At 54.9% G+C, this 27882-nt stretch overlaps 1 protein-coding gene across 1 annotated transcript; it reads left to right on the top strand.

Moving 5' to 3' along the window:
• The first annotated feature begins 380 nt into the window (after positions 1 to 380).
• Positions 381 to 27476, top strand: SLC41A1 (solute carrier family 41 member 1). The gene is made up of 11 exons (XM_006267810.4): positions 381 to 459; positions 644 to 1796; positions 12388 to 12495; positions 17710 to 17781; positions 18075 to 18219; positions 18302 to 18448; positions 19185 to 19332; positions 20103 to 20182; positions 20963 to 21097; positions 21660 to 21808; positions 24219 to 27476. The coding sequence occupies exons 2-11, from the start codon at positions 1413 to 1415 to the stop codon at positions 24402 to 24404; spliced, it is 1554 nt and encodes a 517-aa protein (XP_006267872.2). The 5' UTR covers positions 381 to 459; positions 644 to 1412; the 3' UTR covers positions 24405 to 27476.
• The last annotated feature ends 406 nt before the right edge of the window (positions 27477 to 27882 follow it).

Raw genomic sequence — 27882 nt, 5'->3', positions numbered from 1 at the left:
TTTGCCCACTCCTGACCTAAGGGCCCCGCGTCTGTCTGCGCCTGAAGCGCTGCATTCCGGACGCGGTGCAGACCCGTTTACATGTGGGATAGGTTTGGAAAGTCCGGCACGCTGAGAAGACACACGGCGGAAAGAGCAGGGATCTGCCGCTACCGGCCAGGCAATAAGCGACCCCACGTGCAGCGCAGCCCCCGCACGCGCCACGTGAGCCGCCGCGCCCCGCCCCCGCAGCGCTGCTATTGGCTGCGGCCGCCGCGCGTCACCCGCCCCAAGACGTGCGGGGGCGGGGCCCGGCGCTGCGTCACGGCCCGCACAGCCAATAGCGGCTGGGCCGCCGCGGCAGCCATTGGGCGGTGGTGATGTCAACGCGGCGGGGCGGGGCCGGCGCCCGCCCCGTCGGGCCAGCCGGGCTGCAGCGGCGGCGGCGGCGCGGACGGCGGGGAGCGGCCGCCGGGGCAGGTGCGTGGTGTGTCCCCTCCATCCCTGCATCGCTCCGCGTGCTGCCCGCACCCCAGCCCTGCCGTGCCCGTGCCCGCGCCCGGGGGGTGGCGGTGGCCGAGCCCGGGGAGCGCTGCCCAATGAACGAGCCGTCGTGTGGGCTGCTGAACGCTAACGGTGCCTCGTCTGCCTCCGTGTGTTGCAGGTGCAGGTCCGGTTCCTGGCGCGCGTGCGAGAGACTCCGAGCGCCGGCGCCCGGCGCCTTATCGGGGAGCTTCCTGTTGCTTTAAATACCAGCCGGTGCCACGTGGGCCACGGCGAGAGAGATCCCCTTTCCCGAGGAGTCGGCGGGGACGGAGGACGCACGCTGTCGTCTGCGAGCCGCTTTATTTTTACCCTCGGACTCTCCTGGATTCGGCACGCACCTGGAACGGGTTGAAGAGCTGCAACTGCAAGGACTTTTCTTTCTTTCTTGGAAAGAGACACGACCCCGGTCTCTTTTTCCACCTCCCCGCAAGCTCCTTTAGGATCCGGCTCGATCGTGCGAAGGCTTGAAAGACCAGTTGTCCCTCCGCACCTGCCCGTCTTCCCTGGACTGAAGCAAAGCACGAATCCGCCTGCTGGAGCAAGGGCGGCGTGGAAGAAGGTGCCAGCGTCGGAAGAGAAGACGCCAAGAGCCTCGCCTGCCACGTCTTGGTATCTCCAGGGCCCCTTTGCCCGGGAGGAGGAAGGGGACTAGAGTGAACTTTGTTTTCTCTGCTGGCTTAGTGGTTGGCGTCTCCCCTTCCCGGAGCGTGCTTGATGGGGAGCTCTGCTGGGGGATCAGTCTCTGCAGTTGAGGGCAGGGCGGCTGGCGCAAGGGAGGTGGCATCTCCATGCCTTTCGTGTGAGCTCCTGGAAGAAAGTCCCTTCCGGAGCGCCCGCCTGCTGTAGTCCTGCCGAGCCGAGAGCCAGCTTGGCGTCCCCCCTTCAGCATGTCCTCCAAGATGGAGCAGAAGGAGGCTCACCAGGCCAACGGGGTGGTGCTGCCCATCGTGGCCGGGACCATCGACTGCCTCACCAGTCCTGACCGGGAGCAGCTCGTGGAGTCCACGGAGTTCTTGGGCCCCGACGGGGAAGGGGTGGAAGTGGTCGTGCTGGAGTCGCGGGCCAATGCCAAGGGGGTGCGAGAAGAGGATGCCCTGCTGGAAAACGGCAGCCAGAGCAACGAGAGCGATGACACCAGCACCGACCGGGGCCCCGAGCCTGCCTCTCCGTTCAAAGAGACCTCCTTCTCCATCGGGCTGCAGGTCCTCTTCCCTTTCCTGCTGGCTGGGTTTGGGACAGTCGCTGCCGGGATGGTGCTGGACATAGTGCAGGTAAGGCCGAGACCCCTGTGCTGGGCTTTGGGCTCCAGGTGCCATTACTTGGCCTGTGGTTTGACCCGGGCCCAAGATAGGGGGAGGCGCGGATGTGGGGACCTCCGTGCAGTGAGCTGTTGCTCTCAGTCACTTCCTGGGCAGGTGTGGTTCAGTGCTGCTGAGGCCAAGAACAGATAGGAGTGAGCTGCTCTTGAGTCATCTAAAACTGGTCTGTCCCTGGCCTGGGGCTAAAGCGTGGTGGTGGAGCCGTGTTGAGGGCTGGGCCCTGGGCAGGGCTCCCTCCTCTAGGCACGACAGAACAGGGCTGTCCTGGGACTTGCGAGACTCCAGTTCAGCCTCGGACGTGTCCTGCGTGTGACTGAGCAAGTCATTAAGGGCACATCTAGGCTGGTCGGAGGGGCGGTTGAGAGGCTTCGATCTAACTTGGCCGTGGAAGGCAGTGTGGCTGCTGCTGCCGCACAGCCTTCAGCTGCTGAAAGCTCACGTGGGGCTTGTCCCGCCTGCGCTGACCCTGCGCGGCCATGGCTGTGCTGCGGTTGTGGCAGTGACCGTGGGGTCACAGGGTGGGTGGCTAGTGCTGCTCTACCACAGAGGTCCGTGGGGAAGCCCTCGGATACACAAACGTGCGAGCATGCAAGGACCTCTGGCTTGGCAAAGCGCTGGAGATGGAAGCTCCCCCTGTGAGGTAGACACAGGCTGGCGAGGGGCGGGAGGGAGTTGGGCACCTGCCTCCATGGCTGGAGAGGCCGAGACGGCGGTGAGGAGCGAGCAGCTTGCGCTGAATCTGGTTCTCGGTGCAGCCAAGCATCGCTGCTGCCACGGAGCCTGCGCCTGGATCAGAGACCGGGGTGGGGGTTGCAGCTGACGCGTGTGGCCGGAGCAGCTGTCGGCAAGGTCAAACCCTCTGATCGAATGCTCCAAGGAAGGATTTCCCAGACTCCTGCTTGCGGCTGTCCTGGGCTCTGGTTACTGCCTGCACAGAATCTGTTTTGCCGGCTGTGTTTGGAGTCAGGCGGGGCTGCGGTGGGGTTACGTATCCAGTGTCGTGGGGCTTAGCAGCTCCCCTGTGCTTTGTGGACCGGTAGGGCTGCCATTTGTCCTGTTGTGATGCAGTGCCAAAGGTCATGTCTTGGTCCAGGTGCCTGTCTCCTGGGGTGGAGGATGGCCTCTGCACCTGGGTAGGTGGTTACCTGCGGCCCTGCTTGCACGTGCCAGGTCCCAGGCTGCATCAGAAACCCCGTGGACCTAAGCGTCATTTAACACTGTCTTCCCATAAGAGATGCCAAAGGCTGGTGCAGAAACACCTTTGTGGGGAGGAGGACATGTGCCCAGCACTCTGCCGGGAGTCCTAATGCCAGTTGTCTAAGCATGTTGTTTTGCCCTCCCTCCCTGATATCTATCTGTGCAGGGTACTGGCATCCTTAGACCAGGTTAAGCACAGACCTGGCCTCTGGCAGGGGTGGTGCAGCTCACCGCCCCCAGACTCTGACAGGGTAACAGCCCTTTGGGATGGGGCATGCTCTTCAGGACAAACAGGCAGTGCGGTTTGTGGGGAATGCAGCTCATCTGACCATGGATCCTGTGCCAGCGTCGCTGTCTACCCCCGCTATTGCGCTATTCCAGGAGCCTGCGTCTGCTGGCAGCAAATCAGCCATTTAACCCTTTTCCCACTGCCTTAGCAGGCTGGCTGTGCCCAGGGAATTGAGACAGCGGTGGACAAGATAGCTGCATTTGAATGCAGGCTGCCTCTCCTGGCTGCTGCAGCTCTGTGGCTGGCGGGGGGGGAGGAGATGTTAGTGAGGGGAGTGAGAACTGAAGCATGGAATAAGGGGCCTGCTCAGTGCAGGTACATGAAGTCCTTGGAACAAAAGGAAAGCATCCCTGTCACAATCCCCGCCACCTTTGAGAGCTGGGCCTGCAATGCTGGGCACCCCAGGGAGGGTGAAATCAGTCGCTTCTCTCTGGCTGCGGTTGGCCTGGCATCCAGCTTGGAGAGAACAGGTTGCTACGCTGCTTTTCTGGGTCAGCGCACAAGGACAGGTTCCTTAAAACGGGAAGATGCTCTCCCCTCTCCCCTTCGGCAGCCACTTTGCTGCATCTGTCCCTGCGACAGGAGTGCTGAAGTAGCTGGTGCTCCCCCCTGCTGGGTAGCTGGACTGTCTGACCCCTGCCTAGTCTGGCAGCTCCTCCAGCTTCCCTGGACTACTGATGCATCCTTTTTTAAGTCCAGCCCCTCCCAGAGGCTTTCCTGTTTCCCTGGATTCAAGCTCCCTCACCCCCACTTTGACAGGACCCAAGCTGTAGTCTTAACCCAAAGGCTGCTCTCGCCAAAGACCTGCAGTAGGGAGCGTGGGAGCACAGCTGCACCCCGAGGAGCTTTCCTCTCTTTTATTTGCAAAGGTCTCAAACCCAACTTCATAATTCCTCTGTCCCGTGGCTCCACGGTGTGTAGCTGGCGCAGCGTGTTCTGCCAGCTCCTCTAACTCTTTTTAGTGAGGCATTAAACGTGGCATTTAAATGCATTGGCAAAACTGGGGAGCTGGTATTCTCAGGTCGCTCCCTACAAAATGCAGGGGTAACCCTCTGGGCAGTGGGGCTGATGTTGGCTTCCAGTACATGGCATCATTTCTGTGCTGGCCATGGATTGCTGCTGCTTTGAGAGGCACTGAGCTCACAGCCAGGAGTCAGGCAAGCGGTCTGCCAAGTCGGGAATACTTGGAAGGGCTTGATTGAGAAGCAACATAAGTGCAGTGGGTCTTGTGAGTGCTCAGGGTGCCGTGACTGGGCAGGCAGTAGGATAGAAAGCAAGACCCAGGCATTTCAGTGTCCCTGTTCTAGCTGCTGAACCTGGCACCCCCAAGCATGGGGACTTTGGGGCTGATCACCTGAGCGACCTCCAGAAAATAACGTGCCATTCAAACCTCTGGACCTCATGCTCCCCGACAACCAGTGTGCTTGCCCCTCTCCCTTCCTGTCTGCCCAGACCTTTTAGACATGCTTGGACCAACCTGCAGCACAGTCTTGTGTGCGTAGAGACTGGGTTCTGCCTTTGCCTGGCAATGCTGCTGTCTCCAAGCTGCTCTCTGTGGCACCTGCCAGGAGCCAACCCTTGGGGGTCTGCAGTGCACCCTTGGGGTGCTGGCACTTGTTGCTGACAGGGCTGGGCGTCCAACCACCCTGGAGCAGGCTGTGTGCTCTCCACTCGCAGGCAGCAGTGATGGGGGGAAGAGGGTACCTGGGGAGGAGGAGGCAGCTTTGGCAGGTGACTCCCCTGCTCTGGCCACAGGTGGCTGGCAGCTTGTCTGGCCATGAGAGCTACTACTGATGCAGCTGAAGATGCTAACAAGGAGGGAGGAGGCCAGGGCATTGGAGCCACCCTGTTTAGGTACTGCAGGGATCCCAGCTGTGACCCTGGCTTGGCGTCCCAGTGCCCGGGGTCTCTGCTCTTGGCGGGTAGGGGCTGAGTGAGCTCTTGTCAAGCAGCCTCTAACAGTGAAGGGCAGCAACAGCTGACTGAGCTTCTGCCAGCTTGGAGCAGGGCATGGGTGAGCTGTGAGCCTGTAGCCACACCAGGCTCTTATTGCTTGCAGGGCAGCCCCGCTCTCACTGACGGCAAGGGGGACAGCATCGTGGGGGTCAGGGAGTCTGGCTTACAGGTGGGCAGGCTCTACGCCCTCGTTTCCTTCTCGGACAAACCCTGGCTGTAACTGGCCTTCGCAGGGACGCCGAGCAGCCCTGGGCGAGTGCCATCTTGCCCTGCTAGCATATTCCAGCTGCTGACGAGGGAAGGCTGTGAATTCAGCAGCATCTGTACATGGGGAGGCCGTGGCCTGGCTCCTCTGGCCTTGCTTGTTATCCTTTGCAGCCTGCTGCCAGGCCTGCCTGCCCTTTTGGCTCTTCCCGCAGCTGGGCTGGGTGGGGAGGGTCTCCTTTGCCGCACTGGATGGACCCAGTGACCACTGGCTGTGGTGTGAGCACCTCTCCAGTGATTACAGCGGCCATCAGGTATACACTGGCCACGAACGGATAGGTAAAGGTAATGTGTCGGAAGGGTGCTCACAAGCACCGGAGCAGCGAGACTGTGGAACAGGCTGAGGGGTGCTTGCAGTCGTGGGGGAGAGGCCTCGATGTCCTCGGAGGTCCCTTCCAGCCCCGTGCTCTTGGGTGTCCGTGGGAATGGTGTGCTGCAGGCGCTGAGTAATGGGAGGAACATGAGAACTGATGAGTTCTCAGAACGTGGTATTTGGGGGCTGGGGAGGAACGGTCTGTCTCTGCGATCCGGTTTCCTCTCGACTTGTAATGAGATCTTGCCGAGGGCTGGGTTGGAGCGGGGATGTGGGGGGAAGGAATGAGCAAGGGTGGGCTTCCCAGGCTCCCTTTCCCGGCTCTTCAACCGCGAGCAGCATGTGCAAGAAGTGCAGTTGTGGAGATACAAGTCTGTAATCCCCTTGCAGGGGAGCTCCCTGGGAGGGGACTCCGCTTCATACTCGGTACCACTCTTGCAGTGTGGGACCTTGATGCTGCGCAGGTTGTCCAGGGGCTTGTATAGCAATAAATGTAATCAAAGCCCTTTGAGCAAGGTGGGATCCTTGGCTTGGGTCTCTCTCTCAGGCTTGCCTTGTGACCTGCACGTCTCTTTACACCACAGTTAGCTTGGATGTTGCTGCCAACCCCCTTCTGCCCATGCAGAAAAACCTTTAAATTGGGCTGTCGAGCATGGCTGAGCAGGTAGGCTTCAGTCCAAACCTTGGTGCAGCCTGGGCCGCTTCCGTGCTGGTTTAATCAAGCCCCCGGCTGCTGAGCCTCCGATGCTATCCTGCAGTTCCACCTGGGCTGTGCTGCCTTTCGTGCTACGAGTCCTCTGCGCTGGCTCAGCGGCCTGACTCCCTGTTGGTCCACCCGTCTCCGCTGTGCTCCTACCGCTGTTGGATCCAGGCAATGCCCAAGGACCCCCTTTCTCCTGCTGCGGTTGGCCGGAAGCTGACACAGGAATGGGAATAATAGGGAATAAGGGAAGATGTGTACTTTGGGGAGCGAACCTAAGTGACCTTCCTCTGAGGGGGCAGGAAGGAAGCGGAGAGGCAGAGAAGTCGGAGGCAGGGAACGCTGTGAATTGCCCTGCTTTGCAGAATGGCCTCCTTCATAAAAGTCCTTCCTGCCAACTGCCCCGTGCTGCCACCCTCGGAGCTGTGCTCGTTAGCGCCGAGGGGCTCCCCTTGGAGCTGTTTATGCGGAGCATTGTGCCCATGTCACTGCCACCGGCAGCAGCCCCGTGCTAGGAGAGAGAAAGAGCACCCTGAGCACAAAGTCCTAGCGCGGCCCAATTCAGCGCTGTGCCAGGGATCCTGGGAGCATCTGTTAATACAGGCTGCTGCATCGTGGGCTGGCGCAGGGTGGGCTTTGCAGTGGGGCTGCTCCACAGTGGAGGCAGCACGGACAGCAGGTCTGCTTGGCTGTCTGGGAGCTGGAAACAGTGCCCCAAGGATGCTGGGGGGCCCGTGGTCGGAGCACGAACAAGGCAGCATGCAAAGTGTAGGGACCAAAGTGATTGGTTTAATGTCTTTAATGTGAGACCTAACATTCATTGAGGATGGGGTGGGGGGGATGATCTTGCCTGGAGCAGATTGGACTAAGTGAGGTCCTGAGGCCCCTTCCAGCCCAGCTTCTGTGTGATTCTGTGATCACGTTGCTGGGATTTAATTAGGCAGAGAAGGACTCCTTGCTGTTATCTTGGCACCCAGGCACAGTCCCTAAAACCGTGAAAGAACTTGCTTTGCAGCTGCCATGCTTGGAGTAGCCAGATATCTGCTGATACTGGTCACCTCTTAGAGACCACGAGTCTCTGAGCTCCTTTGTGCGTGGGATCAAGCATCATCCAGAGTCCCAGATTCCAAGAGTGCAGCCGATGTCCTCGAAGTGCAACAACTATCGGGAGTGCGTGTAGCTTTTTTTTTCTATTTTCTTTTCCTGATAAAGCTATGAGCAGCTCCACGTTTCTTCTCGGTTGCTTCGCTTTCAGCTGCTCCCAGTCCAAGGCTTCCCTAACAGCAGAGGCTGCAAATGCACCCTCCCGTTGGGTACTGAAGCTGGTTCTCTGTGGTGCTCCGTACCCTCCCGTGGTACTTGTGCAGAATAGCATCCAGATTGCACTGTCCGGTGCTTCTTGGTTCTTGCTCTCTCCGGGAAGTTAAAAATGTGACTTGGTAAAAAAAGAAAACATCCTGAAGCCTCCAAATCCCTTTGGCACAAGTGATTTAGGGTCCCGTGCTTGCCTGCCAGGCAGAGGAAGTTGTGTTAAGCCCTGTTTTCTTTCAGTGCCGCTTGGGGAGGGGCTGGGAGTTGGCCTGTCAATGCTGACCTTGGTTCTTCGGTGCCCCTTTGAAGCACCGGTGGCAAAGCTGTCAGCAGCCACCTGTCCTTCATGTCTCCCTGGGCTAGGCTGCTCCACCTGGTCTCCTCTGTGTGTTTTGCTGTGTGATATTTTCTCTCCACCCCGGCAGCTAGCTCCTCTGTGCTTTCACAGTGGATAGGCAAAGGGAGGGACTTGAGTCAATCCATCGACATCCTGATTTCTGAAAGCCTTGCGCACAGTACCAGCAACCCCACTGCCCGCCATGAGGCCGGGCCAGTGGGTGCTCTCTGCTGCTGGAGGCTTGCAGGAATCGGGGATGCCTTGAGGCAGATACAAATGTGCCCGTAAGACTGAAGTTGTGCAATAAGTTATACGGAGACAGTTGGCAGGAACCCATAACGCCTGCTCTTCCTTGTGAGAAAACTGCTAACATAGGCAAAAACACAGGTTTCCTCCCTGGCGATGGCTTAATTTTTGTCTCTCTTCCTCTAGCAACATCCCTGCCTTGGGTTGGTGTCTGTCCCGCTCGGAGGATTTACTCCAGCAGCTCTGGTTACAGTTGAGATCAGCAGCTTCCCTGGCACTGGCTCGCGGTGCAGGCGCTCTTAAAGGCCGGCGTACACTGGCAGAGCTGAGCGCGGTGCGGGCTGGAGGGCGCTGCTTTCTGCAGCCTCGCCTCTGCTCTGCTGTCGCTTGCAGCTTGGGTGCAATCCTGGTATGATGGGTGTAGGACTTCTGGGTTTTCTCTGGGCTTTGGCTTCTGGGCTAGGATAAACTGAGCTGAGCAGGACGGGCCGGGGGCTTTCAGAAGTGCCTGGAGTCTCTGAGTACAAGTCCCCTCACGCTGACCCCGAAGCATCCAGCAGGCTCCGAGTTTAATTTTCCAAACAGCCTGAGCGTGCAAAACCTCGGGTGCTTTGCAGGTGATAGCAGGAGCTGGTCCCTTTGGGACCTGGATGTGTTTCCAGGAGAGATTCCCCAGTGCTCGGTGAAGGAGGACAAGTGTGGTGTCCATTCGCTGAGGAGGACACGACCTGACCCAGGTCCCCCGGAGGAACAGCAGCGGGGCGAGGGGGGCTGAGAGCCTGCACGTTGTGACTCCCTTTCTGTCGCCCTTATACTGTGCTGATGGTGCCATTGCAGGCAGGGGCTCTTATCACAGAGGGAGCGCTTCATTTCTTGGTAAAGGGCAGAAAGGACTGTTCTGACCAGGTGCTTTGACTTCTCACAGAGGCCGTGGCATTGTGCCCAGTGATTCCAGTTCCCGGTCAAACTCAAGCATGTTGTTTTCTGCACTGAGCAAACTGGTGACACTTGACCTACTCGGCTGGTGCACGGGAAGCCTGGTCACCGGGAACCGAGTTCACGTGTGTGCTGGCAGGGGAAGTCCCAGCAGCACGGCCTCTATTGATGCACTAGCGAGCATCGCTGGCAGTGGACTAGCTGCAGCCTCCCATCCTGCGTGCGGCTTGCCAAGCCAACCTAAATGCAGTCATCTGGGAGAGCAGAGCTCGCTGGCTCCTAGCCGCAGTTAGACAGGCCCATGTGCCTCTGCGGCAATCAGCATGTTTCCAGAGGGAGTCGTGCTCCTCTTCCCCTGCCTGTGGGCACGGAGCTCATATTCCCTGCTGCCCATGCTCAAACACTTATTGTGAAGCTCTGTCTTTAAGGCAGCCCTTGGCAGCTGTGCAAAAGTCCCTTCATCAGGAGCTCAGAGCAGTTGTCTGAGTAGGCTGCTCAAACACGCTGGCTCCAGCTACCAACGGTGTCGGATGCCGCAAGTTCCCAGAGGGCTGATCTCATGTTGGCAAAGGGGCAGAAGAGCTCCCAGCAATTCTACCGCAAGTTACTGTGTGGCCGGGAGGTGAGAGGGGTTGGCCGGGTGTGATAACTGATAACTGAGCTTGCTTCCTCGCGGCTGGGTAATGGGGACAATCTTTGCCTGCATCAAAGATGCTGGCAGGCTTGGGGTTTCCTACAAGTGGTTCAGGTGCATCTGCCTTTAACCGAGGTGTGTAAAGCATTTTGGGAGCCTGCAAAGACAGCAGAGAAGACCTTTCAGGTCCCCAGTGCTTCCACATTGATCCATCTCTGTGTATCGGACACTTATGGTCCCTGAACAGTAGTAAGATAACAGAACCTCCCAACGTACCTGCAAGGTATATAGCAGACTTTTCCTGGGTGATTCTCAGTTGGGCAGGTCCAAAATCAGGTGGGTTTGCTGGTGGGTTGGAGGGGCAAGGCAATGGGGAAGTTCATTACATATTCAACAAGATTTTTCCATGTTGTAAGCAAGGCCTTTGACTCTGGCTTGGCTATGGAGCTATCAGCCGGCTCTGAGCAAGCTTTCTGTGGCATTGCCTCCCTTCTGCTGCAGCTCCTACCCTGCTGGGAGCACCCTATGCGCTGCATGGCCGGGAGCCTGGTGGAGAAGTCGCTGTCTCTCATCATCCTAGAGCAGAGTGCAGATGGCACAAACTGGGGGAAAATAAACCAGGCGATCAAAATAATTGCCCAGTGCAAGGTGTCAGTAATGCAGGCTGTCAGCGGATAGCGTTTCTTGCAGCAGAAGCAAGAACGTGTCCAGCTGGCTGTTGGGGTCGGCGACACAGAGCTTCCCAGCAGTAGCATGATGATAGCGGCTGGACTTATCTAAGCGGGAATCTCAGTGGGCGTGAAGAGAGCAGCAGCAGCCAGGATTGCAAGTACCTCTTTGGTGAGGACGTCCTTGGGCAGCCTTTGCAAAGCACAGCGATGCAGGTGCCATTGCGGCAATTCAAGTCTTATTTATAGGCGTTATAGTAGTGTCCAGGAGCCCATGTTGGGGACCAGAAAAAGAGTGCTATGTATTATACAAGCCCAGAATTATGACCTGATCCCTGTCCCATAGAGGTTACAGTCTAATTATAACAGGAGACGACAGGCGCACGGAGGCAGATGTGGAAACGCAAATGAACCACGACACTGAGATGGCGGTTGGACTTCAGCATCCTGTTGACTTGCAGGAAGCTGTAGAAGACGTGTCTTTGGGCAGGCTGATAGGTCCTGCTCTGGGGACTAAGAAACTATCGCCACCACCAATCTGTTCTGAGCGTGCTTTGCTTCTTTGCAAGGCAGGCATGATCCAGCCTGCGTAGCCAGCAGAAAAGTGGCTTTATATGCAAAGCTCTCTGCTACAAACACTTACAAAAGTAAACTGGTGGCCCTGAGGTTTTTATAGCCTGCCATCTCCCAGCTGTGGTTGCAGCAGTTTTTTTTTCCATCCTGCTTTAGGAAGTCAGCTGCTCTGCTCTCAAGTCCGGTACCCTGCAATTACTCAGCATCTCTGTCCTAAGCAGCCAGGGCTGTGCCTCCTTTTGGGGGGGAACTGGCTCTGGTCTGGAGGCAGTGTGGACAGATTGTGCCCTGGTGACTGACGCTCCAGGGCGAGGGAGGAGGACTTCCTTCCTCAGCAGGGTCAATCGGTCTATCCCCATCAGGGAGGAGCAGAGAGCTTGCTTTAGGGAAGCTGTGGAGGAAGGCAAGAGCAGCTTTTGGCAGCAGAATGAACTGATCCAGAACGTGAGGGAGGGATAATCTCGTGGTTGGGGCGCTGACACAGGATTCAGATCTGGCATCAGTGCCTGGCTCTGCTGAGCAGCCCTTGTGATGGACTAAGTTGCATCTGTAAAATGTCTCCTGTTTAGCTGGAAGCTCTTTGGGCAGCGCCAGTCTCTTGGGTATGCAGGACCCAGCACAGCAGGGCTCTGGGCTCGTGTGAACATGCAGCTGATGAGTCTGTTCAGAGCCCAGAAAGTCAGACTGCACAAATAGCCACATAACCCACATTCACTTCTGAGCAAAGGCCTCTGACCGCTCAGGAGCTCTGACTGGGCCGTCTCTCTTGGGAAGAGCAGACCTGTTGGGTCTTGGTGGCGAGACGCTCGATCAACCACAGCACAGGCTCTTAGGCTGCTGCATTTCCACCCTGACGCTGCCTCTGCTGCCATAGGAAACCATGTGTTGGTGCCTATGTCCATTTTTCAGAGAGCTCAGACTTCCTTTGGCCTCAAAGCAGGGCGGTGGTAAGGAGCTGAGCCACATCTGGGATGTACCCAGCAGCTGAGGTGGGGGAGGTCTGTCTAGTGCCAGACCTGTGCCAAGAAAGCCCCTTCTGCTCAGGCCACCACAGCTGTTCCCTGGCACTAGGATCTCACGTACACAGATAACTGAAACCCATTGTATGCTATCTTGCAGCACTGGGACGTCTTCAAGTATGTGACCGAAGTATTCATCCTGGTTCCTGCCCTGCTGGGGCTGAAGGGGAACCTAGAGATGACGCTGGCATCTCGGCTCTCGACAGCGGTGAGTATCCAAGATGTGCCCGGGGGCCTGGGGAGGGTGGCGTTTCATGTGTGCATTTGCCACTGGGGAAGGGGAAGAAGAGAGATGTGGGGAGCGGAGCTGCAGACTGCTGTCTGCCGTGCGCATACTCTGCAGTGGTTTAAATGGCCGATATATTTGCTCAGGTACAGATGCCTTGTATGCACATGGTTTGGACTGTGTCTGTGGGTTTTATTTATCAGCCCTGCCATGCAGCCAGTTAGCAGGGTTTCCACTTCAGCGTCTGGTCTGTTCGCTTGGCTTGTGCTCGCTAGCCCTGAATTCGCTGACTGCTTCAGTGAGCACTTTGCATTACATAGGGCTGAGGACTCTTGAGGTATGGATAAACTATGACTTCCGTGTCCTGGTGTACCGTGTCAGGTCTCCCATTCAGCAGCAGCCTAGCCATGTCTATCCTGCCTTAGGATAGAGCGAGCTGTGCACAGGGCTTCTAGGGGTTTAGCACCCAGCTGCCAACTCACCACTATTGTACCTTGGATTAGTGGAGCAGGGAGTCATGAGAGGACAACCTGTGCTGGGTGGGGGTGCTGGGGAGAAAGCGCCCAGCCTGCTTTTGATTATCTTCTCTAAGCTGATTATGTCAGCTGAAGAAACAGCAGAGACACCGTCACCAACATGCTGGTGGAGAGCTTGGCGTGTCGGAGAGGCAGTGCACTCATCGCACAGGCGGGAAGTCACACGTGTTCTTCCGTAAGTGGATACCAGCGCGCTGCCTCCTGTCATCGCTGGGTCAGAAGGTGCTGTGGTTTCAGCGAGGACAGCTCTAATAGAAGAGGCTCCGACTCGTTTGTTAGGAAGCACAGAAGTGCAGCAAAAGCGGGTTAAAACAGGACTAGGAATCCAGTGGCTGGTCCAGGCGAGAAGGGGCATGGAGAAAGCTGTGCTGCATAGGCTGGTTCTTCTGGAGCCTGGCAGTAAGTGGCGCTAGCTTGATCCAAAGCCTGCTGGAGTTGACGGACAGGTCTGGCTGGACAGCTGCCATGGCATGAGTGCTGTGGCCACGCACTGAGCTAGCGAGCTTCCCGAAAGAGACGGGGTAGGAGCTCCAGCCTGCCGCCAGGCTCTGTGAGTTTCCTGAATGCCAAGGGAGCAGAGCTGTGACCCTGCAGGCACGCAGCCCTCTGTCCCCGCGGCTGGGGACTGGAATCCTTCCCTCACGGGGAGATGTTCTGCCGTTTTTGTCAGGCACATTTTTCCAGCATGTGACAACAGGTGACCGCCGGGTGCTTCGCGGCATGCCCCACAGAGGGTGCATAGCTGGGATTCTTGGACTCAGAGGAACCAGCTGTGCCTACAGCTAAATTCTTAGCTCCGTTTGCTTGCTGTATTGAAGCTGCCAGAGGTGCAGCCGTGTAAAGAGCACCCAGCCCAGCTTCTGCCTCCAGGGTGCAGAGGGCAAGACCTGCTTTGGGCATGGATACATGCCCAGCCTGCTGCAGGGTTGGCTTCAAGGACAAGGCGGCGAGTTCATAACTTCATAGAGCACATCAGACTGGGTGCAGGGTGGGGGGCAGCTGTTGTGCTGATGCTCCTCCATGAATCCCAGCCAGCAGAAAGCCTAGGGGATGAGGGATCACACAGGTCACCACCCTGTCTCTTGGGTGGTGTCCAGCCCCTCTGAACCCCAACGCCCACCTGCAGATCCGCAGCAACAGACTACTGCTGCCTCTGCTCCCAGTGCCGTTCTCTGACCTGACACCAGCAGGCCAAGTGAACGGCTCTGTCTTGGAGCCAGAAGAGCAGGGCTCACCCTCTGCTCCCTCCTTGCCTACAATCCCTCTGCAACTGCTATCCTTCCCTGTGGCCCGCAAAATGCCACACGGTGCCCTAGTGCTCTGTGCAGCGCTGTCATGCAGACTCACTGCTCTGGTCCCAGGAGCCAGGTTTGCAAAGACATGGGCTGATTCTCGTCTCAAGCTGTTGAGTTGGGGCCGTGCGGAGGATATCACACAAGGCAGCAAGCTGAGCAGCCTGTCCCTGGCTCAGCTCAGAGTGCGTGGGGAAAGGCACAGGGTGCCCTGCCACACCAGCCCCCGCGCAGCACGCAGCTGGCTCCGGCTCGCTGGCTCTGTCTCGCTCTTACACACAGTGTCTGCAGCAGCTGGAGCTGCTCGGCTCCATGGAACAGGGTGGCATGCGGCACGGCCAGCTCTTGGCCCCAGCAGCTGAGCTCCGCTGTGCCTGGAGATGCCAGCTGGGAGAGCGGGGGCAGCAGGCTCCTCTTCTCAGTGTCAGGGGACAACGGTTTCCCCTCCCCTTTGGTTTCTGCTGGCACCTGGCACAGCTGTAATCCTGACAAGGGACAAAGGCTGAGTGCCGGAGCTTGTGTCAGGCATTGTTTGCTCCTTCGTTAGGGGAAACAAATCTTTGTTTAATCCCTTCCCCATTGGTAGGAGCATGCACGGACCTGTTCTGGGGGGAGTGCGTGACCCTCTCTCCTTGGCTGGCTTGGCCTAGCCCTGCAGCTCCCTTGTCCTCCCTGAGGCATTGCCAAGGTGGGAGCACAGGGCTCCTGGGATGAAGTCTTAAGCAGTCCCACCTTGGCACAGAGCGGAGGATTTGGCAGAGAGTTGCAGGAAGGTGAAGCTTTCCCATCTCTCCTACTGTCTGCAGCAGGGAAACAAAAGGAGTTGGCCAGGGGAGAGAGCCGGCTCTGCGCAGTGCTGGAAAGCAGCCTCCCTGGTGCCAGCCTGGTCTCCTGGTGCCACCTACTGACACGTCTTGACCTCACTCAGGCGAGCGCAGAGACACGCGGGCTCGGCTCCCGGCCCCCGCAGCGGTTAGAAGCCCGCAGGGCAGTTGCAACTTGGTGTGGGGCAAGGGGGCACCACGCTGCCGCTTCGTAAACTCGGTGTCTAACCTTCCTCGCCTCACTGGGAGGCCTCTTCAGGACCAGGTGACCCAGCTGGCTTTTTTTTCCCCCCTAGCCCTGTTCCTGGCCAGTGCGAAGGACCCAGCAGTGGAGTGCCAGCAGTCAGTCCTGCTCCATCACGCACCTGGGGACTGCTGGCTGCGTGCTCCCTGCAGGGAAGCAGCGGGAGCAGCTTCTGCAGGCTGCAGACATCTCATTAGTGCCACATTAAGACGCTTTGGATAGTTTTACTTTTACCATGAGGAGGCGAAAATTTCCCATTAGTTTGGGGATTAAAATCCTGTTGCTACTGACTACAGCCAGGTTCCTAATCCCGGCCTCATTAGTAGAGGGCAGGAATGTTAAGATTTAACTTCCCATGGTGTTCAAATACCAGCGCTGTGTGGGCAACAGTCTCTGGATTTGTCTTTCTGAACTGATCAGACTTGAACACCCCTGACATTCAGGCTTCCTTAGTGTTGCAAGGTGACAGTCAGCCACGGATGCTGTTCTCTGTGCTGGGGAGATCAGTCCCGTACCATCCACGTCCTGACTGTAGAAAGCCAGATCATTGGAGTTATATGGCAAAGAAGGCATGAAGCACCCTGGGCCACTGTATATCAAATTCCCCCTGGGGCTTTGGCATGAACAGGGCTGTCAGCCCTGTACCCAGGCTCTTGAATAACGGCTTTGCCTCCCTGAATTGCCTTGTGGTTCTGGCTGGCTACACTTTGTTTTCTTTACTTCCTGTCCTAAGTGGTTCAGTGTTGCCGTTAGAGTTGCCACGCCGTGCCCCGGAGCTGGCTGCATGTCTGTGGCGGTTGCCGTGACTTGTCCGTGCCCCTCGAATCTCTCAGTTTGGGAAGGGCTGTAGAGTTGCAGGAGCAGGACGGGGCGCGGGCAGTAAGACGAATGTGCTGACTTGACGCCTTGCTGCTTGACCTTGGCACAGAAAACCCAGGAGGAGGAAGCTGCTGGTGTATCTGGGCTAACCGCCAAGGGTTTTGCTTGTGCTTCAGGGATCCCTGAACCTGTGTAGGCTTGCTCAGGGAGCTAGCAGTGGGGACTCCGGGGTTCTGCTGCTGCCACTGAGTTGGTCTGACCTTCGGCTTGTTGCTTTCTCTGCCTGTGTCACAGCTGCTGCTATTGCATCACTCCTTGTTCTGCCTCCCCAGTATGTATGGACCCTGTGGAGACTGGAAAGGGACCCTGCAGGAGTAGTTCAGCGAGAACCAGCAGTTTGCAGCGACTCTGCCACAATGTCCCAGCGCAGTAGAGCTGTCTGCTCTGAGCTTAGAGCAACTTTCAGGCTGTTCCATTTAGTTGGATTAATGCCTCCAGCTTTTGTCCCAATGCCAAACTACACCGTGTGCTGTGGCCACTTCCTGCTACTCTGCCAGGCTCCACGTGGCACTCACCATGTTTATGCAGCTTCATTTCCAAGATGAGCTCTTGCTGCTGGCCCCCTCTGCCCCCAAGATGTCACCATGGCCTTGCTCCTTATCAGAGCTTACGGTATGTCCTGATAACAGAACTGGGGTGCTGAGGCCCCCAGCTGACCCTGGAGTCAGCATGACCCAGCTGGGCCTGAGCCAGCATTGATAGCGAGTAGGGACAGTGTGAACTCGATCGGTGAATCAGCTGCAGTGTCTGGTCCCAGCGTGAGCTGAAGGTGAACAAGGGTCACCTTGCTGCTTGGCAGGATCTGGTCTCCAAAGCACTTTGCAAAGCCTGAATCCTCACTCCATTGCTGTGGCATGTGTGTTGGACACCACCTGTACTGCAGGGATGCATTTGAGGGGTGTGGGTGCTGGAGATGAGTTTCAGAATTGGGAGTTACTACGTGCCCCTCTTGGGCTTGGCTGATAACCTGTTCCTCCTTTGCTTCCTGGGCAGGTCCTGAATGCAGACCCTGCATGCAAGCGTTTGAGGACCTCAGACTCAGAGCAACGCAGCAGTGTTGTTGGCTCTGCCCGTCATCCACCTCCCGCAGGAAGGCTGGTGGTTACCTTGCTACCACCCATATCCCATTGCTCCGTTTCCTTTCTGCTCCATACACCCCAGCCCTCTATGGGTGTTGCCCACATGACGCATTGTTCTTTTCAGAGCCTTCCCAGAACCAGGACTGGATGGTTGCCTTTTTTTCTGCTAGAGAATCAGCTTCCAGAGAAGGCTTGGGACTAGGAGGAGCTGGCCTCCTTTGTCTTGGCACAAACTTGTGACTGCTGCACCCGAGGCTTGGTTGGCCACTGTCATTTGAAGGAGGGCAGCAGTACTGCAGTCTCCCATTCCCTGGTAGCTGATGATGTGCTCTTTCCTTGTAGGCTAATATTGGTCAAATGGACTCACCCAAGGAGCTCTGGAGGATGATAACAGGGAACATGGCTCTGATTCAGGTGAGCGAACCCGGTGGGGAAGCGGGCAAACGGTGGGTCTGTGCAACAGGGGGTGGGTGGAAGGAAGTCAGGGGGTTACGTGCCTCAGTCATCACTGTCTGCAGCTGGTGGAGCATCTGGTGGAAAAGCAAATGGTGGCTGCTTGCACCACTATCAACTTCACTTAACACTTTTCCCTACTGGTGAGTCTTAGCATCTGCCCATGACACTAATCCCCATGAGAGATGGACTCTGACTAGCCTCCTTCTTTTCCTAACGTGTGTGGAGCTTCATCCCCAGTGTCTGTTTCCTAGGTTCAAGCTACAGTGGTTGGCTTCCTGGCCTCGATTGCTGCAGTGATATTTGGCTGGATCCCAGACGGGCACTTCAGCATTGGCCATGCCATCTTGCTGTGTGCCAGTAGCGTGGCCACAGCCTTCATCGCTTCCCTTGTGCTGGGTAAGACTCGTCCCTTCTCTGAGGGTGCCATGTCTCAGCCAAGGTACTTTTGGATTTACAGCGCTTCTTCCTCTGGCTGTAGGCATGATTATGATTGGGGTCATCATCGGGTCCAGGAAGATGGGGATCAACCCGGACAACGTGGCCACACCCATTGCTGCCAGCCTGGGAGACCTCATCACCTTGGCACTGCTTTCAGGGATCAGCTGGGGCCTTTACAAAGAACTAGGTGAGACATGAGGAGTGCCGTCTGCTTGGCCCTCCCCACCTAGGCTGTAGCATCACCCTTGCACATTGTCCTGTGTTGTGGCTGCTCATGGCCATTGACATCACACCCGGCTTTGAAGCTGTTTCACTAGTGAGGCATGTTTGGAAATGAGAGAGGGGAAATCCAGTGGCCCTTCCCAGACCAGGCAGATACAGTGGGTCCAGCAAGGGGGTACTCTGATCCTTTCAAGGGGATGGCATGGGGGCAAATCTCAGGAGCCACATAGGCATGGCTGCTACAGGCCATGGTAGTGGTGGAGGCCTGTGTCCTTTTGTTGCTCTGGGCACTTAAAAGCTGTCACTCAGGAAGGGTCCCCGGTGGCAGAGCTGTGTCTGAAGTCTTCTCGCCTCTGTCCCTGTGATTGGACCTGTCTTCAGCTCGTCCCCAAGGTGAGATGAGGCCTCCTTGCCCAGTTTTACCCACCAGCAGAAGGCTGGAGATGAGCAAATGAAGGGGAGGAGGCTTCTCTCTAGAGCTTCTCCACCACAGCCTCTGAATGCACCCAGAGAAGAACTTGACTTGCAAGATACTGCCTTTCACATGGGCAGGGGTGGCCAGGCCTTCACAGTGGGCTTTCATCCTGCTCCCATTGGGTCCCCCCCGGGTGTGGAGGGGAAGCTGGATCAGGCCTGTTGTTAGACATTCATGCTGACTTGCCCTGGGATGTGTCCCTGACCCGCAGCCTCTCTCTCTTCAGACAGCAAAGCATACGTGAATCCCTTGGTGTGTGCCTTCTTTGTCGCACTGCTGCCTCTCTGGATCATCATTGCCAAGAAGAATCCAGCAACCCGGGAGGTGCTGTACTCTGGGTGGGAGCCGGTCATCATTGCGATGGCTATTAGCAGGTATGAGAGAGTGTTGCCCCCATGATCCCTGCAGAAGGGAGCACCTGGAGCTTCCCTTCCAGTTCCTAGCCAGGGGCCGCTTCCATTGCATTAGAGAGACAGGTAGAGCCCTACCCCTCTGAAGTTCAGAGCTTGACAGACCATGTGCAGATAGACCAAGGTTCCTGGGTGCTTCAGGTCCCTTGAAATCAAGTGATTTTCCCAGCATCATCGCAGGAGGCTATAGCAGACCCAGGAAGCAAACCCAGGTCTCCCAGGAAGCAAGCCCGTGACCTTCCACCGGAGAAGGCTAGTCCCTTCTCCACCAGAGCCTCCCTCCTCCAAAGGAAGGGGTTGCTTAAAATGGTTTTGGTTCAACAAAAGGTTCCTCTATACCATAAACATAGGGATTGATGGCTTTATTCTCCGGAGTGATGATGGGAATGAATATGCAACCTGGAAATCGGGTGGTGTGGCGTGCACTGGCACTATGTTTTATGGGAAACCAGTCTCCACGTGACTCCGCAGCACCTGCTAAGCTCTCTTAACAGGTCTCATCCTGCTACCGTTTTTCTTCGGTGCTCCTATACTATGCCCCAGCACACTTAAAAGGGCCAAAGTTGCATGCAGCTCCCACCACTGTAGACATAAAAGGGTATTGAGATGTTCAGCTGCACAAACAGCCTGGAGGGACGGTACATACTTGAAGTCTAACTCTTTTAACTCCTTTGAAGTCTCTGCATCTTCTGTGCTCTCCTCACCATCAGCCTCTTCACTGTCTCTCCTTGCAGTGTTGGAGGACTCATATTGGACAAAACCGTGTCCGATCCAAATTTTGCTGGGATGGCCGTCTTCACACCGGTGATTAATGGTGAGTTCGTTTCTCCTTGGCCAACACACCTGTCCCAAGTTCCTGCCAGACAGTGGAGAAATCCCTCAAGAAAAAATCCAATTTCTGGTTTCCAAAATGACTTGGGAACCCAATTCTTTCTGAAGGGGATCGTTGGCTGTTCTGTAGTGTGGTTGCTCACCTTGGTGAGTCTAACACGGGGCAGTAAATCAGGGGTTCTACCCTTAAGTTGTTTCTGCAGGGAAATGCACCCTGAGATTCCCAGGCACTTTGTGCCTTTTTTAACTGTGTATCCAGTCTGCTGCCAGGTCAGTGTTTCTTAAGCTAAGGTTGGGAGCCTGGTATCTCATGTAAGAGAGAAGCCTCTCGTCCTCCATATGCCTAAGTCCTGTTTACAGATCCTATTAGCTTCTGGTCCTTTATGTCTTGTGGCAGCAAGTTCCTCAAAAGGCACTTTGTGAAGTTCCCATGTCTCAGTTTCTGTGTCTAATCCCTTGCCCTTGTGTTCACCACACTCTGGTGCTCCAGGCAACAGTAATACACTTACAGGGCTCACTGAAGAGGGCAGGGGAACGGTGGCCTTTTTGTCTGTGGGCTCTTTGCATCCTGAAGAAGTGGAATTCAGGTCAAAGAGAGACCGTCCTGGCAGCAGACAGCTCAGTCTGTCACCAGACCAGAGGCAGTTGCTTCCCAGCAATACAGAGGAATTCACCTTCCCCTTAGTCCTTGATGCATTCAGATGTGTGAGTCCTTTAGGGACTGGGTTTCTGTGCCCCAACTCACTGTCCTCTTTGTTTATAGGTGTTGGTGGCAACCTGGTGGCTGTCCAAGCTAGTCGCATCTCCACGTACCTCCACATGAGTGGCGTGCCCGGCGAGAGCTCCGAGGTGGCCCCACGCAAGTGCCCCAGTCCCTGCAGCACTTTCTTCAGCTCAGGTGCATGGTAGTGATGGCTGGAGCTCCCCGGGTTCTGCCCAGCGCTGTGCCCCAGAGCTTTTCTCTCAAGGCCATCTACAGCTCTCGGAGCCAGCATCGGCAAAGGCCTGGCAGCTGCTCTGGCTAAGCTTGCACTTGAGGAAGTGGCATTGAGCAATGTGAAAGGGAGGTGGGAGCTGAGATCTGCTGGGAGGTGGTGGCTGTACTGGAGGCCTGGCCTGTCCTGTTGATAACGGAGAAAGCTGGAGTTTTGGATTTATGAGTTTCCTGCGGTGGGCAATGAGAACAAGTTAGTGGCATGGTGCCCTCTGATTTCCCAGCATTGTAGGAGGTGGACTTTCCCTCCTTCTGCTTTTAGCCTTTCAGTCCTCACCAGCTGCTCCTGGGTTGCCGAAACTTGCCTAGAGGTTGCTGGAGAACTGGAGTCCTGCTTGTTCTGAATAACTGCAGTTGCATAAAAGCTTCCCAGCAGGTCCCATGCTGGACAGATCCATGGGAACTTGCTTCAGAGCACTGGTCTCTGTGTCTCTGTCTCCTGAGATCCCTCCTCCTTCTCTTGCAGATTTGAATTCCCGGTCTGCCCGCGTGCTGTTTCTCCTGGTGGTCCCTGGGCATTTGGTTTTCCTCTACACCATCAGCTCCATGCAGGGTGGACACACTACACTGACCCTTATCTTCATAGTCTTCTACATGACAGCTGCACTTCTCCAGGTAACCATCAGTCCCACTCAGCCTGTTTCCTTTGTTGAAATCCTTGCCTGGGTCGTAAGGCCTGGGCTGCAATAAGGGACGCAAAAATGTAAGAAGCGGGCTCGGTGCTGCCCTGGGTTGTGTGGCAATGCTACTGGAAATAGGTTTTCTCTTGTTTAGATTAGCAGAAACATGAGTTTCAGTAGCTGGTTTAGTCGAAGCTTTTGGCAGCCACTCCTTGGGGCAGGCAAACTTCAGATGTAAGACGGGCGATGTACTTTCTCCATAAGCAGAGGCATACCTACATGGCATGGCATACAATGACCCGGAGACAGGCAATGCAACTCTTACAAATGGGACAAAGGCAAAAACTGGCTTCCCTTTCTGTAGGGTTAGGCTGTGAAATGCTTGACTCCTGCCCCTGACAGAGCACTCCTTTTGCATCTGAACCTCCCATCCAAGAGAACAGACAGCTGGCGCGTGCAGTACATGCAGTGTGCTCTTTACCCTGCAGACACTGCACCCCACGTACAGCTCCCACTTGGGAAGAGGATGAGAGGAGAGCAGAAATGACGTGTCGGATACCAGTCATGTCACTTAATGGTGTGCTGGAAGGTGCTGGGATACTCTGATGATGGAGGAGGTTGTTCAGAAATCTGTCTATATAGAGCAGTCCAGCGCGGCTGACTTGTCCAGAATCCTCTCGAAAGACTTGTCCCCCTTCCTTCGCTGTGCAAAGAACAGCCAGGTCCAACCGCGCTAAAAATAGTGATAAAAGAATGAGTAGGATTAAAACCTCATGTATTTACAGAGCTGCATGTCTTAAATTGAGGCGCTGCTGTTGGCTGTTGACATGTCAAGACGAGCTCATTAGACTTCTGTCTGGGGCATTCATTCTGCTTGATGCTGCTTTCAGTCTTACACTGAGCTTTTAAAGTCCTTGGGGGCAGGAAGCCTCCTTTCTTGTCTGCAAAGAGTCACGAGTACCCTGTGGGCTGCAGCCATTTTAAAACTGCCCAGGGAAAACAGGATGTGGAGTTTGCAGGATTCTTCCTCTCCAAACTGCATCTTTCCCACACAACAAGAGTGTGGCGGGTCAGCCATCCCTGGGCTCCCCTCCTCCTGACAGGGTCTCTGCGTGCAGGTGGGTAGGAGCTGTGTGTGCTCAGCCTTGCAGAGTGAGGCTTTGACTCCGGCTGCTCCAGCGCCTTGCAGTTTATCCCCTCCTGTGTAGAAGGGGCGGGAAACAGTGGTCAGGGAGTTTCCTACTAAAGCCAGCTGCCCTTCTGATGCCTCTGGAAGCTGTTGCCGGTTTTAGCGTCCTCTAAAATCAACAACCGAGGCGAGCTCAAGGAAGTGAGTCAGCGCACATACAAGAAAGAAAAACAGCTCTCCAGACAAGGCTACTAAGCGTAGGTCGTGAACTCCTGCTGGGTGTCCAGGCGTTTGGAGGGAGGCTTCCATTAGCAGCTGCTTTCTAAAGGCCCCAGCACCCCTTCCCCAGCAGACAGCAAGCTGCTGGCTGGGAGGGTGCAGGCTTGAGAGAGCAGTGGGAGCTCGTGGGGAGAAAATGGACTGTGCTGAAGGCAGTGGTCTCAACCTAATGCTTGCACTCGTGCAGGCAGGGAGCGTTGGGGCAGCAGAAGCCTGCCAACAGCCTTAAACACCTGTACCCAGCCTGGAATGGGGATTTTATTCCATGCTTTGTTTAACAGCTTCTGACTTAGAATAGCATCCACGCTATGTGGGAGCAAACATGAGCAAACCTGACAGTCCGGCAGTGCCGGCTGCTGCTAGGAGACCGCGCTCCAGCTCCAGGCGCCGTGGCCTCGTCTCTGGGATTCCCGCTCACCTGTGCGGGATCCCTAGATCCTGCCCCGCTCTGCCTGGCTCCTTAGCTGCGTGGCCCTTTCCTCTTCTTCATCACACAGCTTGTCACAGTGTTTGCCTAGAGTTAGGAGCTCAGCTGCAGAACTTGGATGTGGGTCAGACATCCCCTTGTTTTTGGAACACATTCTCTCATCGATAGAAAATTAAAGAGATGGTGATGCCCAGAGCAGAGAATGGTAAAGGGGAGGCTTGTCAAAGGTGCATAAGGGGAAGTCGCCACTCAGCTCCCATTGAACGTCACCAGGGCTCTCTCAGTGCCTTTGACAAATATCCTCCTCTATGACCGTGGTCTGACACAGGACCAGCCTTGAGTCTCTGTTTTTTCCTTGCTCACGGATGTTTCTCTGAGCTTCCATGGGCTTGGCTGGAATTGATGGGTGCTTGCACCTCTGAAAACTGGGCTGCAAAAATGGAAGGGGCTGACTGCAAATAAACGTTCAGTGTCCTGGAGATGAAAGCTTTGCCTTAGTGATGAGAAGGGTGTGACAGTCTGGATCAGTAGCTAATGTGGGTCTTCCTTTTCTTGGTGTTTGCCTTCCAGGTCCTCATTCTTCTCTACATTGCTGACTGGATGGTGCACTGGATGTGGGGCAGGGGCCTGGATCCTGACAACTTCTCCATCCCTTACTTGACAGCCCTGGGTGACCTGCTTGGCACAGGTCTCTTGGCTCTCAGCTTCCACATTCTCTGGCTCATCGGAGATCGGGATACAGATGTGGGGGACTAGCTCTCTCTGCCGTTCGCTTTTCTCCCGGCTCTCTTCTCCTTTAATTGACTTTTCCCCTCCCTTGCTCCTTCCCTTCCCCCACCCTACCCACAGTCTCTCTTGAGACTTCAACTTTGATACTAGATTCTCATTATTTTCAATGGGAATTTTATGTGGTTTATATTTCAAGCCAAGTTTGTACAGAAAATCTAGTTTTAGGAAGGACAAAAAAGTGTAAAGAGACAATCACCAAGTGCAATTTCATAGCAGTAGTTGTCTGAACCAAGGTTATGATGGAAACATTGATCAACCAGTCAGATTGTAAAGGAAGCTCATCCCTCTTCAGTCACTAGAGGTGAGCGGTCACCTCTTTCACTTCACAAGCTTTTGATGTTTGGAGGCAGACTCTGTGAATTAAGGCCTGCAGTATCCTCAGATCCTCCCCTGCCATCCCTTAACATTTCCACCTTGTGCCTGGTTCTAAAATGAAGGGGTTTGGGGTGAGAGACTAGTTAAGACATGCAACGAAGATCCCTTTTAAATATCCTGTAGGCTTGCTTGCAAGCAAGAATAGGCCACACAGCCCTGAAACCCAATCATGACTGTTAGATAATAAATGGGGAGAGCCCTTGCAACCTAGTACAATCTATATAAGTCTGGAGAAGGGAGGCTGTGGACAGGATGAGGCTAGCCTGAGCATACTGTGTCCTGCCCCAGCCACCCTGCAAGTGTTCTTCCTCAGCGCACCACCAAAGCTTGGCTACAGAAGGGACAAACTCCCTCTTCCCCCTCAGCATGCTCAGTCTCTTGTGGGCTGACTTGCCCGGGGACCTGTGCTGATTAAGGAGTTTGGAATTGGGCACTTGATTGGTTTCTTACAGAGACACTTTACTGTCGGTTCTGGCTTCTCACACAACACCTCTCCTGTGGCAATCACGGGACACTTCCTTTTACACTCGTGCAAATCAGGAGCAATTCTGTGCTGTTTCCCCTTCCATAACTAAGTGGAGAGGGATTCATGGTAGCATGGCTACACATGCCATTTCCAAACAGCCTTATGTGAGCTGTTCATTTGGGCTGGGAAAGGTCCCTTTGCCTTCCAACGTTTTGCCTTTCTATTTAATTCGTGGACCCAATGAATTCAATCTACATCTGAGAGGAATATCCCCAGGTTACGTGAGATTTTTAACAGTGGTCCATTCCTAAATACGTGGTTTAACAAGACTATAAGATGTGAACTTAAGTTGAATACCTGATCTAGAGAGCAGGGGGAGCTGCCTGTACTTCCCAAAGATGAGGGGGAGACAGTGAGGTGGTGCATAAAACCCCAGGGAACTGCTAACATCCTGCAGAAATCTGGCGCACACATGTCCCAAGTCCTCACTGTTCGTTGTATCATTCATTTAAGTCCTCTTCATGCTCCCGTGGAAATAGATAGCAAAGCTCCTATTGATTTCAGTGGTGTAGGACCAGAGCCCCAAAGCTGCTGTTCTCAGGTTGCTGAGCGCTGTCATCTGCTCCGAGTTTGAATGCTGCTCGCCCTGTTCAGGTGGGCTCTAGAGCCTCTAACTCTGGAGTTGTTAGACGTTTAATTCTCCGTTGTTGTTCCCATCATTGTTTCCCCTTTCCGAAGCTCAAATGCCTTTCTCATGGCAAAACACCCTTTTTCTGCTCCTTTCTCTTGGCTTTAGTTTCCTTATTCTGGGTCAGCACCTCCATTTTTCAGATGAGCATCTTAAAAGGATGCCTCTATTCTCCGTTTTAGTTTCCATCCCAGACATAACTGGGCATTGCGTTGTAGTGGGAAGTGATACGTAGTCCGGTGTGTATAATTTTGAATGAGGCTTGGTCAGGAGGCTCAGTTGTTTCTGTGAACCACCACGGAGCTAGCCCAGACTCCGCGGAGGTCGCGTAGATGTGGCCATCTCGATTCCCTTGAAAGACTGAGTTGCTGAGACTTGCCCAAGACTTGGTCAAAGGATCCATCCCACGTGTGGGGACAGGCGAGTTGAAAATGTTGAAACTGTATAGGGAAGTTCAGCCACAGATGGACAGGGAGCCAGTGCCAAAGAGGCAGAAACCGTAGACGTCTAAAGCAAACCACATTGCGTGTTTTGGGAAGAGAGTTGCTGAGGGACCACTTTCTAAACGTATCTGGAGAAGAATCGTTTCCTGTTTCACTCTGTATCCGTGCATCTGTTTAGGAGGCTACGCTTTTACGGCTTTGTTTACAGTATTTGGGAGGCCGAGCTGGCTGCAGTAAAGGTGGCCTGAGAGCGCAGGATTGCAGTTCTGTCCAGACGCGCTCTCTCAGATGCTGCAGGAGTCGGTAACACACGTGTTTCATGTCTACATTAGCCTTAGACACTGCTCTTTTTCTGGTATCACTTGTGATAGTGGCTCTGAACTGGTCTATGTCTTCACCCCGGTGATTGCTCACAAGTATAATTTGGCCAGGGCTTATGGGAAGAGCAAATGTGGCTGCACTGGAGTTTCATCTTGGAAAATGCGGAGGCCCACTCTTCCCCCATCACCTGCGCTCGGTTTTAACATAGCTGGAAAACTGCTCACCTGGTTCCCTGCCGCTGTTGAGGGATGCGCTTGAGATTCCTCCTGCCTGTCGTTTCAGCTGTTAGTCTCCAGATAAATCCCCATCTAGTATTGTTCCACGTCTCATCACTGTCCAGTTTCCTAGGTAGACATTTGTGCCAGCGGAAGAATCCCTGTCTCCTGGTCCCAGCTGTAAAACCTAGGGCAACAGAGGTGATTGTTTTAAGAAGCATCATGCTACTTGGGTCACGTACCTACGTTTTTATAAGGTCTAGGGTGGAGGGGGAGTGGGGGAGGGGAAGAATTTAACTTAAATTTTAAATTTAAAAACCAGTGAAGGATAATTATTTTTCATGAATTGCACTCAAATGCATGTGTACTTTAGATCTGACTGCAAATGAAGAAATACTGGTTTATTCTTTGTATTAAAGGAAAAAAAAAGACTGTCTTAATTATTTATAGTTGCTATAACTGAATTGACAAATGTCAACTTAACTGATAAATTATATTTGGTAAAATAAAGATGACATTTATTTATGTGGATCGTGGCCTCCTTTCTTCATTAAGCTCTTGTTTCTGCACAGTTACCACACTTCCTGTTACCAGTTAAAACTGTCATCCTGAATGGGGGCAGCTGTCTTTTGTCATACGTTGGGTGCGATCTCGCTCATCCCCTTGCCAGTCCTTCCACGATTCAGCTTCATTAGCTTCAGAGGGGTTAATTACCCTTACGTATGTTGAGAGCGGAAGAATCCAGTTCACAGGCTATTACTGTCAAGGTTATAGGTTTGCTGCTGGCTTTAGGCAAGACTGTATATAAGGAAGGAACTGGGCATGGGCTAGCACTAGTGTGTCCTGTCACACAGCATAAAATCTAGACAAGGTGACCTCTAGCATGAATTAGTTTTGAGGCCAATTCCTTCAGCGGACTGAATGGTACATCAGAGAA

This window comes from Alligator mississippiensis, chromosome 14 (assembly GCF_030867095.1).
Source record: "Alligator mississippiensis isolate rAllMis1 chromosome 14, rAllMis1, whole genome shotgun sequence".
Classification (NCBI taxonomy): Eukaryota; Metazoa; Chordata; order Crocodylia; family Alligatoridae; genus Alligator; species Alligator mississippiensis.
The sequence above is the reverse complement of the archived record's forward strand: the minus strand, read 5'-3'. Positions and strand labels throughout refer to the sequence as shown.